The sequence below is a fragment of the Fragaria vesca genome, unplaced genomic scaffold (genome assembly GCF_000184155.1).
Source record: "Fragaria vesca subsp. vesca unplaced genomic scaffold, FraVesHawaii_1.0 scf0512930, whole genome shotgun sequence".
NCBI classification, from domain to species: Eukaryota; Viridiplantae; Streptophyta; class Magnoliopsida; order Rosales; family Rosaceae; genus Fragaria; species Fragaria vesca.
In genome coordinates, this window is record NW_004443387.1 from 56740 (window position 1) to 68297 (window position 11558).

The 11558-nt window shown below is 38.2% G+C and overlaps 1 protein-coding gene across 1 annotated transcript; it reads left to right on the plus strand.

Moving 5' to 3' along the window:
* The first annotated feature begins 6566 nt into the window (after nucleotides 1–6566).
* On the plus strand, nucleotides 6567–8181 carry LOC101298763 (polygalacturonase inhibitor-like). The gene is made up of 2 exons (XM_004309398.1): nucleotides 6567–7219; nucleotides 7388–8181. Exons 1-2 carry the CDS (start codon nucleotides 6673–6675, stop codon nucleotides 7837–7839), a joined length of 999 nt encoding a protein of 332 aa, XP_004309446.1. The 5' UTR covers nucleotides 6567–6672; the 3' UTR covers nucleotides 7840–8181.
* Nucleotides 8182–11558: the final 3377 nt, after the last annotated feature.

Genomic DNA, 11558 nt, shown 5'->3' on the forward strand with positions numbered 1-11558 from the left:
ATTAGAGATTGTCTTCTTTGTTCTTGCATGGTTGTTTGGTTGAGTTTGCATGATTGTTGGTTGATCACATGTAAATATGTATAGAAGTAATTTAGGTATTTATTTTCAATGTTTATTCCAAAATCATCAAAACCTTTAAACCCTATATGCTTATTTCGACATTTTTATTAGATTAGATGGATCTACCCTGTAGTTGGATCCCCGGTTTAGAACGATCCCTGCTTGCTTTATACTATGATTGATTTGTTGACAGGGTTAATTGATGCGTGTGCAAATACGTCTTATCACGCACCTTCTGTCCTATCCAATCTTCCATTTGGCACAGTCTCTTACCCACCAGTAACCACGTATTCCACAACAATAAGAGACCACCTAGCCCTAACATTGTTAGGTTACGACAACTTTTTCCGGGAAGAAACATACACCGCCCACTTGAAAGCCTAACTCGTCTTACTCGGAGGGGGAGAGAGAGAAGGAACTTAGTATAGAAGTTGCTACTTGATTAGCCACAAATGTATTTTAATTCTTAACTAAAAATGTGCCCGCGCTTTGGTACGGGTTTGAATTGGAGCTTCAAGCACTCAATTTAGAAGCACATAAATGACATTCATTTTCTGAAAGTATAAAATGGAATAAAACACAGTTGCAAATAACACAGACAAAAGTTTTTTTTCAAAGGCTTGGTGCAAAACCTCAGTGAGGGAAAAAACACCAAGCAAACATATTACTTCAATCTTCCAATAAGAGTTTACAAGAGGTATAGTTCTCACACAACTATAACACTGCAGCTCTCACTTCTCACACAAGTGATTTGAACTCATGTATCTCTAAAGAGAGAAACTGAATTGCAGATCCTAAGACTATTGTCACTCTTAGAATTCTAGTTCTTACACACAACTAGATGCAAGGTTACAAACACTAAGACTTAATCACTCTTAGCTTCTTGAACTGATTCTCTCACAACCAGAATGCTTTGGTTCTTCCTCACAACCAGACAGCTGAGTTCTGAGACACAACCAACTTTCTCTCTTTCTCTCCAGACCTTTTCATAACGGTTTCAAATGCAACCTGTTTGCAAGTAAGAGAGATATAAACTCAGTCTTAAGATCAACACATCAAGCAATTTGTAAATCGATCATGTACCCTATCAGTCCAAATATCAAAACTATTGATCAAAAATACCAAAAAGCTTATCTTTTTCAAAAACAGAAGAAGCAATTTATAGTGTAAAAACACTCCCCCTTAACCGATGCCTTTCAATGAGAGGATTAATTTTTACATTCATGATGAAAAGATGCAATTAGATCACCATCACTTTGCACTTTCCAAAACACATATATCAATTTCATGCTATAACGCAGCCATTAGAAAGAGCACAAATCAATTTCTTAATCACCTGAGCACAATGATTAAGCATATAGGATCAAATATATTTAAGCAGGTATTGATCTGAACAGTACTGATATGGCAATAAGATAACCTGCAATTTATCAATTAATATTCCTAGTATGGAAGCTTTTAAGAATAAAACTTTTCCATAACAATTCCTGAATCACACATCATTAACTTTAAGAGATAGATCAACTTACCATATATGAGATTCTCCAAAAAATCTCATTACCTTGATTCTTGAGTGATACATCTTATTATGCAGATCTTGTGGTCAAAGTTTGGACTTCTGAATCTTGCCTCACTTCTTTCTTCTTTTCCTTCCTTCGTTAGGAGTCATTGTGTTGAATAGAAATAGACAATATACCAACACATTCATTTAAATAATACATTGTTTACAGAAAATGCATTCTATTGGCAAAATTCATAACTAAGGGAGATTTTAAATACTTGTAAATCCATTCCCATTGCTCATCTGCTTCCACTCATTATAGGATCTTGAGGGTTTCTGTAATGCATAAGAATCCAAAGATGTGAGAATGATTGCAAATGCTGATCCCCATCATCATAAGCTAAAATTGGATGAGAGTCATGAGTCTAAAACAACAGAAGATAGAAGACAATAATTTATACCAGTCACAGTAGCATTTGATGCGCATGGCATGGCAGCAGTTTGTCTAGACCATTTCGGTGCGCACGGCTGAAGACATATACTATATTTCTTTTCCCTATCTAAGTTTACATCATAAAACTTTATATTATCCTTATTTTACTTTAAAGCATCTTCAGATCTTCCTCTATGGGTGATATTCATAAACACTGAAGGGAATGTAATATAACATATGCAGAAAAAAAAATAACTTGTGAATTCTTTGTCATATTGTCACTACACATAATTGTAAGACGGATGGTAAGTAACAAAAACAAAATAGAATATTGTGAATAGAAGACAATTTCCCTGAACTCATATTCTCCATAAAAACATGACAAAGATGATGTTTTCTTATTCACACCTTTAAAATTAACAATAGTAAGAAAGAGCAATCCTGAGTTTGGATACCACACATTAGTGATGAAAATAACAAATGAATATATATATATATATATTAGGGCCCTTTCAATGAGAGATTCATTTTTTTGTTCATTTATAGGGATAGAGTATTTGACGAACTTTCCGATCATAAAATCACATCTCCACCGTTCAATTTGTAGGTCTATATGAGCATATCACTTCCACAAGTTTTCAAAAAATTTGGTGTATCGTTAAATCATCCAAATGTTGATTTATTTTTAATAATATTGAACGGTGTAGGTTTGACATAAGTGTGAAGTTTTTTGTTTTAATCTCAGCCATCCAAGCCCATTAAAAACAGATTTAATGGTGTTGGCTTATCCCTAGAATAACAAAAAGGGAGTACCTAATTGGAAGGGCCCTGTATATATATATATATATATGTATATATATGTATATATATACATATACAGATCTGTTCAGAAGCGCGCGGACGTCTGCACAGTGTGAACGTCCCTCCGTTCTCTACCGTCTGGCGCCGACGACTGCGCGCCTTCACTCGAGCGGACACCAGAGGCGTCCCAGACCACTTTCCTTTCCCGGCGAGTCCGTCGAATTCCAGTTTTTCGGTGAGATCGACGGTTTCTGAAGTTTTAGGTGGAGGTTGCTGCCCAGACCTTTAAATCGATCTCACCGGGAAGGGAAAGTGGTCAGGGGATGCCCCTGGTGTCCGCTAAGGTGGAGGCGCGCCGTCATCGGGGCCGAACAGTGGAGGAACGGAGGGACGTCCGCACTTTAAGGCTCGTGAGGACGTTCGCCTTTGATCGGGCCTCTATATATATATATATATATATATATGAGTCCAAATCTAGAGAAGACCTCATTAAACTCTTAAAGTAAGGATGTTTTTAGTTCTAGCATGTATTTTGCCAATCAAAGCCACTCATTCCCTAGTTACTTACCCACATATGAATCCTCCAAAAAATTAGCCAAAATGAAAAACGTTTAACCATTTGATTAGCACAATATTCGTTTTAATTTTAGCTAACAGCCTACAATTGTTTACATCAATTTGAATGACCAAATGGTTATGAAATTAGTTGAAATTTTGTAGACATGTTTCTTGCATATGAATCTAGAGGATCAACAGTTGAGATCGTTAAAAAAAGTCATCTACTAATGTAAAATAGTAGAAATCGTCAAATTCTTAAAGTAAGGAGGTCCTCTTTAGATCCTCTATATATATATAGGCCGGATCAGAGGCGGATGTCCGCACCGGCCTTAAAGTGCGGACGTCCCTCCGTTCTCCACCGGACGGCGCACCTCCACTCAAGCAGACACTAGAGGCATCCCCGATTACTTTCTCTTGCCGAGATCGATTTGAAGGTCTGGGCAGCAACCTCCACCCAAAATTCTAGACAAGATCAATCTTGGCTGCAAACTGGTATTCGGCGGGAGAAAGTAATTGGGGATGCCACTGGTGTCCGCTCGGGTGGAGGTGCGCCGTCGTCGACGCCAGACGATGGAGAACAGACAGATGTCCGCATTTTAAGTCCAGTGCGGACGTCCGCTCTCGAACGGGCCTCTATATATATATATAAATCAATGCGTTGCAGAACAAATAATGATAGATTTATCACAGATAAGTATGCCATTGCTGGCCATTATACTATTATCCAAATCCATTCTCCCTAGCCACATCAATTCCAACAACTTATCTAAGAAACTAAACTAATCAAACATCATTATTAAACTAAACATCATGTATTTATAACATCATTACATGCTTCTATTCCCTACAAAATTATAACATTTCGACCATATAAGTTACGCAATAGCTTATCACAATTTGAAATTAACAAATGCATACACAACAGTTCAGCAATCATACCACTTTGCATATATATACTGGCTTGCGACCTTGCCTTTTTGCATCTAGACAAAAGATTTTGCGTTCTTATGTTGAAACAAAAGTATATTCAAGTGCAGAAGAAAAAAAAAAGTTTGTCTTAAAGTAGCACTACATAGGAACGAATTTCAACTACACAATATATGAAATGTCAGTGTTCTGTAATCACTAAAAGACTAAAAGCTATTCTTAATCTTTAAAATTAAGTAACATCTTCCCATCAACTTATTTGTTCCTGATGTCTATCTCCACGATATCATGGTATTAGTATTTGGTATGTACAAAAGAAAAGAATTGCATTCCCCAAAGCCATCCTCTGTTAGTTTGGTATAGTATGTTCTATTAACTCCTTTTCAGGTTTAATATGTTTTTGATGATCCTATTTTGATATAATTACGTGTCTATGCTATGTTGGTATAATATTTGATTCTTCTATACAGCTACGCTATTTCTGCCAACTCTCTTTTATATGCAAGGTGTTGATGTCGAATCTATAACTAAAGGCGAGGGAAATACTGAAACTAACAAGAATGACCAAAGTTCTAACCATGTCAAATATATAATTAAATAATAAGAGAAAATCCTGAAACATATGACAATGACCATAGCTCTAAACATGTGCTCACACACACGCTTATTCCACCAAGCAAACAGATTCCTAGTAAGCAAACAAAACCTTCAACATGTGATAGCTGTTGAGAATATGAATAGCAGCAATGAATAGAAACTTAAAAGATTTAAGGGTTTAGGATGAACAGTAGTACAAAGAATAGAAATAGAGTAACTATGGATTTGTTGGCTATATAGCTCCTGGTGAGAGAAGTTGTTAATTTTTATTCTTTTTCTTTTCTCTTTTTGTTAATGAAATTTAACCCATTCAATAAAAACCACTTAACAAGAATGTTTGTTACAACATCGTGAGATAGATCTATCAACTTAGTTGCCAGTCTTCTGATTGCAAAGAATAAGTAAAGATGTGGTGCCAGAGTCAGATCAAGATTGATGCACTCGCCTGTAAACATAAGTTTTCCGCCAGACCGGAAACTAGGGTTCGTCATGATCATGTTGGTTCCAGCAATAGGGTTAACCATGGTTTAGACTAAATTTATCCATGAGTGATGTGTTATGTTTGTAACCCTTAAATCAAATAAAGAGTCTAGATTTTATGAATTTTACTAACTTTACCATTTATTTATTTTAGAGGAGTCGGATCCATGCATTTATATTTCTCCTCGTTCGAAGGTATCAAACAAGCCGACGCCTCTGACTTCCCCAAATCTTTGGTTTAAAAGTCTCCCATCAATGAAGCATTTTCGTATAAAGAAGCTCATTAATTCGAAGCACGTTTCACTGCTTCTACCTATCACTTTTATAAAATGACTTCCTCTGCACGAGAATGATCTGCAGGCTGAGGAAAACATGGACTTGGGGAAGCTCCATGCAGTGGAGGATTATGTGAGAAATAAGGGATCACGAAAGAAAAAAACAAAGCCACCTAGATTAAGCGTATATTTTGCAATGCCGCCATTCCCATGCCGATCCTGAATTGAATCGACTTGCTTTCCTTTTCGAAGTCATCTTCATCAATTTGCCTGCAGCTAGGATCCAGCACATAGCTAGATAAGGATTATTGATCGATGTAGCCCTCACTTTTGACTTGTTCAATAATTGAGTTATGCGGCTAACTGTGACCTATCCCACTTCCCTTTCGTGCTTCATATGTCACTTTCTTACCAACACAAATACACAATCCAAACCTCAATGAGTTTGAGAGTGGTAAGTGATGTGACAAGTCACAAAACATGCAAGTAATTGTTATAGAAACAATGTAGATAGATATAAGCGAGGGTTTAGGGTGGCTATTGTCTTATTGACCCTCAACCTCAACCATCTAATTCTATTGTAGTATGTTAAAGCTAGCAAAAGAATTGTACATACTTCTAATTAACCATTCATTGATATGATTTTATATATGCTTGATTTGGATGATTTGTTTTTGTGTTGTTCTTATGTCCAAGTCATTCATATATTCCTTCCCCAGGTAACACCAAATGTAGAAGGTGCTTGGAGCTCTGCTTATCTTATTTCAGAACTATAAGTTAATCTTGAGTCAATGAAGATGGAATCTGCCGTGATGGCTATTAAACTGACAATTATGTATTGCATTTTTGAATTGACTACCGACTTATATATGCAGCAAACCATGTTCTCTGGATATCCAACAAGACCAAAGCTTCCGTCACTATATACATCACCCCAAATCGCATATAATCTTTGACTTACAGACGCATGCCAAACCTATAAATCCAGAACTTCTTCACATCAAATTTCTCATCTGAGTTCTCACTGAAAACCCAAAATCATGGACCTAAAGCTCTCCACTCTCCTCTGCATTTCTCTGTTCTTCTCCACCATCTTAACCCCAACTCTCTCCGAGCTCTGTAACCCTACAGACAAAAAAGTTCTCTTCGAAATCAAGACAGCCTTCAATAACCCCTACATCTTGTCCTCATGGAAATCCGACGCCGACTGCTGTACCGACTGGTACAATGTCGAGTGTGATCCCAACACCAACCGTATCAACTCCCTCACCATCTTTACTGACGACCGCCTCACCGGCCAAATCCCCGCCCAAGTCGGAGACTTGCCCTACCTCGAAACCCTGGTGCTCCGCAAGCTCCCCAATCTCACAGGTCCCATCCAGCCCTCCATCGCCAAGCTCAAGCACCTCAAGATGCTCAGGCTCAGCTGGAACGGCCTCTCTGGCTCAGTCCCTGACTTCCTCAGCCAGCTTAAGAACCTCACCTTCCTCGAGCTCAACTATAACAACTTCACAGGCTCCGTTCCCAGCTCGCTTTCAAAGCTACCGAACTTGCTAGCTCTTCATCTAGACCGCAACCAGCTCACAGGTATACATCAAATTAACTCTATACAGTATTTCCTCATTTAGTTACAGCTTATACTCTACCGGTCAGAAAATGAGTAGGTAAATGACGTTCTAGGGATACATTTAGACTAATAAGTTAACAGTGTTAGTAACAGAGTTTTGACGTTGATATATAATAATGTGACTGCAGGTAATATTCCTAGTTCATACGGGAAATTCGTTGGCACCGTTCCAGATCTCTTCCTCTCCCACAACAAGCTCACAGGCAAAATCCCAACCTCATTTGCTAACATGAACTTTGATCGGATAGACTTGTCACGCAACATGCTGGAAGGAGACGCGTCAATGATATTCGGGATGAACAAGACGACCCAGATTGTGGATTTGTCAAGGAACATGCTAGAATTCGATCTGTCCAAGGTGGTGTTTTCGACAAGCTTGATCTCACTGGACTTGAACCATAACAGGATGACAGGTAGTATTCCGGAGCAGTTGACCCAATTGGATAATTTGCAGTTGTTCAATGTGAGCTACAACAGGTTGTGTGGTCAGATTCCGGTTGGTGGGAAGTTGCAGAGCTTTGACACAACGTCATACTTCCATAACCGGTGTCTGTGCGGTGCTCCACTCCCAAGTTGCTAGTAATGGACGGAGGGATGCTAGATATATAAGTAGGCTGGCAATTTTAGTATAGTTCTTTTGATTTTTTGTGTGAAGTAGTAGCGAAACAATGGCTTCATTGCTTAAAGCAAATAAGCAACGGTGTTAAGCTACAACTTTGTTTTTTCTTTTTTATCGAAATGTTAAGCTACAATTTTGTGTAGCATGGTCTAAAGGAAATAGTATTTGTTTATGAATCTCTGTTGTCCCAACCTTCTTTAACAGAATGATGAGATCGTTGGCGATTCTATAGAGGATACAGATCCAATAAATAGATAACAACGTATTCACTAGTGTAATGACAAAGAAATACAAAGTTATTGGAAAGAAATTAGAAGTGAGCGCATAAATGCATGTTGTTTTGAAGCACTTAACTAAGCACAAGTCATCTGTTTGAGACTTTGCGCTTGTTAAGGATGGATTAAGACTAATGTTGCTGACTTGGTGGTTGGAGTTGATTTTATTAAATTGTCTGCGTTAATGTGGAATAATCGTCTGTTGATTTTGAGTCAATGAGGAATGGTATGCAGCAATGCACTATGTGATATATATTGCTAGTGTTGTTGGTTGTTAGAAAATAAAAACACTACGAGTGTAAGAGTTTGCCAGTTTGGCCTGTTTGGTACGCAGTTGGAGTTTGTTTTTGGTATGCATATTTGGAGTAATTGGTATATATGCAGTACTTGTGTGCAGTTGTCTGGCAATGTTGTTATTTGTTATTTTGTTATGCTAGTTGCTGCTATTGAGTTGAATTCAGTTTGACGATGTTGTTGCTCTACTAGTACTTGTTATTATGCTTTGGAGTTGAGTTGGAATGGAGTCTCATTAGTTGAGTTGGGATTCAGGATGCAAAAAATCGATGCGGTAATAATGTGAAGTCTGTTAGCTAACCTAGGAATTCAGCTATGATTTTGCTGGTATTCTACTATCATACAAATGCTCAAATGAATCGGTACTTCGTCAAAACTGGGAAAACAGGTTTGTTTAATTTTTTTTTTATATGTATTTTTGCATCAGGGCCGGCCTAATATCATCCCGTTACCGAACAGAGTCAGGCCTCTTGATATCAATTCAAAAAAACGGCATTCCCTTACTGCCCCCTTTTTTGAATTCCGGTTTCAGGATCAAGATCACAATACCGGGACATGGCTTCTCTGCTTGGAAAATAAAGTGCTTGGATTTGCTTGGGTTTATAGCAAGATGCCACGTCATTGTTAATCAATTAAAAAAAAAAAAAGGGGGGGGGTGTAAAACTAAGTTGCTTTAGAAAAGCAGTTGATAATTGTCTTTCTCTCATCTCTTTCCTTCCTGACAGAAGTCTATCCAACAGTCTCACCTATAAAGAAACACTACCAGGACAAACACTTTAGCCGACGAAAAAGTTTTGTCGGCCTGTTAGCTTAATTTGTCTGCTAAGATTTTGTCGGGAAAAGGTCGTCGGCGATGACTTTAGCCGACGAAAAAAGAAGACGTCGTCGGCTATAGTCCCACAGTTTAGCCGACGAAAAACATGTCGTCGGTTTTTTTCCCAGACTTTAGCCGACAAAACAATTCAGATATTCGTCGGCTAAACCTTATAAAAAAATTAAAAAATAACTATAGCCGACGAAATATAGTCTGTTTCGTCGGCTAAACCTTATAAAAAAATAAAAAAATAACTATAGCCAACGAAACATGCCATAATTTGTCGGCTAAATCTTATAAAAAAATTAAAAAATACCATAGCCGACAAATATAGTATTTAAATATCGTCAGCTAAAGTTGCTGGTTTTTGAAAAAAAAAAAACTGCAGAAACTTTCGGCCACCTCCAATCACCACCAAAATTTGACAGAATCTTCCTCTTAACATTTCGAACAACTTTCTAGAAGAAGTCGAAGCCCAATTCTAAGCCTAAACAGGTCAACTGAATCAAAATATAAAAATCCCCAATTTTAAACCCTAAAAACTTCAAATCTTCGATTCTCCTCACACACACCGAATCGAGCTACCAAATTCTAGGGGAATGTAGTACTAATCAAACTCAACTTATCCATATATAAAACTCACCAAATGGTGACCTGAGGAAGGAGAAATTCGATCGACACCGAATCCGAACTGGCGGAGTTTTGAAGCTCGATTTATCCCTCACGCCTCACGGCGGCGCCACTCGATGCACCACCTGTCCAGCAATGAAGTAGAGACGACGGCGAAGCTTTTGGGACAAGTGTGGCGGTCTCCGGTGGCTTGACGGCGGAGCTAGGCCAAGAAGAAAATCCAGCATTTTTCTGATTTTCTGACTTCTTACCATCCACCTCCGGTAAAACTCCTATATAAAGAACTTTACCCGACGAAATTCTTTATTTTCGTCGGCTAAACTCTTTTGAAAATTTTGGTTAACCGCCAAAAAATTTTAGTTGAAAATTTTGAAAATTTTTCAACTTTAGCCGACGACTTTTCATATATTTTCGTCGGCTAAAGTCCTTTGAAAATTTTCCTCCAAATTTGGTTTACCGCCAAAAAAATTTTGACCTTAGCCGACGACTTTTTTAATATCTCGTCGGCTAAAGTCTATAAATTCACGAAAACTGATGGTATAAGGATAGTTGGCAATCCTTTTATCCTGCAAAACACTTTGAGATAATGTTATCTGATCAAGAACAAGTGGCGCTAATATCCCTTATGGTTTCAGGTAAAACATGCATCTGCATATCACTGTTTTTCACAGAGGTTAGCAGCTTCGCTTGCTATCCTAGTACTGAGTCTTCTGCTTTCCTGAGTTTCAAAGTCTGTTGTATTAGTTTAATAAGTCTTTCAAATTCAAATGGACAACTGAGTTTGTGGGAAGTGCCTCAGCGCTCAAACCAGTCAAAGGGTTGAGATCTTTTGTTATGCCAACCCGTGACCAAATGGTTTGATGCTAAAGGCTCCAGCTGGGATTTCATGATACGTTATCCTATGTATAGCTGGTCCCTGTGTGATTCAAAGACCAGTCGCTATCGGCTGTGTCAAGGTCCACTAATGGACTGAGTAAGAGGGTTTGAAACCTCTTTGCTCCCTGTTTTGAATCATTCATGTTTTAGGAAAGGGTTATTTGTCTTATTGAGATTGCTTGTGTCATCTCTGTGTTTGGACACATCACTTTCAGTATGGGAGCCAAACACTCTGTCCAAACCTTCTGAACATGTTGAGGTCAGCTTGCATCATCTTTGATGCCTTGTTGGCCTATATATATCTATAGCTTTGGCTTTGCTCAATGGTTGTTGAAAACTGCCTTATTGCGTTTTCTTTGTTGAGTCTAGTTTTTAGCTTGCATTGTTCATGCTGCTCTAAGTCTTCTTCGTGACTGTAAACCTTAGAACTTGAACTCAAAACTTCTTTCATCAACTCATATCATGTTACATACCATGACACGACCCACCCCGAATTTCACCCTGAAACCCAGAGTAAGTCGTGCGGGGACCACCTCCAAGGAAAATTTACTGAAAAGATTAAGCAAATCTCCCTTGCAGATGGACAACCCTAAGTCGAAAATTTCATATTACACTTCTGAACTTTACATAATATACAAAAATTCTAAAGTATTCAGAGCTACTAAACACAAGCGGAAGCAAGAAAACACGAGTAGGTTGAACAGGTAACCTACTGGCGAAAACTGGCCGAAAAGCGGGTGACTATGCCTCGTCTCCTACTAGATCCAACCCGAACTCTGCAGACTGGGCAA

Excerpts from the sequence above, each read along its gene's own strand:
- LOC101298763 (XM_004309398.1), top strand. The coding sequence starts at position 6,673 with ATGGACCTAAAGCTCTCCACTCTCCTCTGCATTTCTCTGTTCTTCTCC. Across the intron at positions 7,220-7,387 it reads AGACCGCAACCAGCTCACAG|GTAATATTCCTAGTTCATAC; the intron begins GTATACATCAAA and ends ATGTGACTGCAG.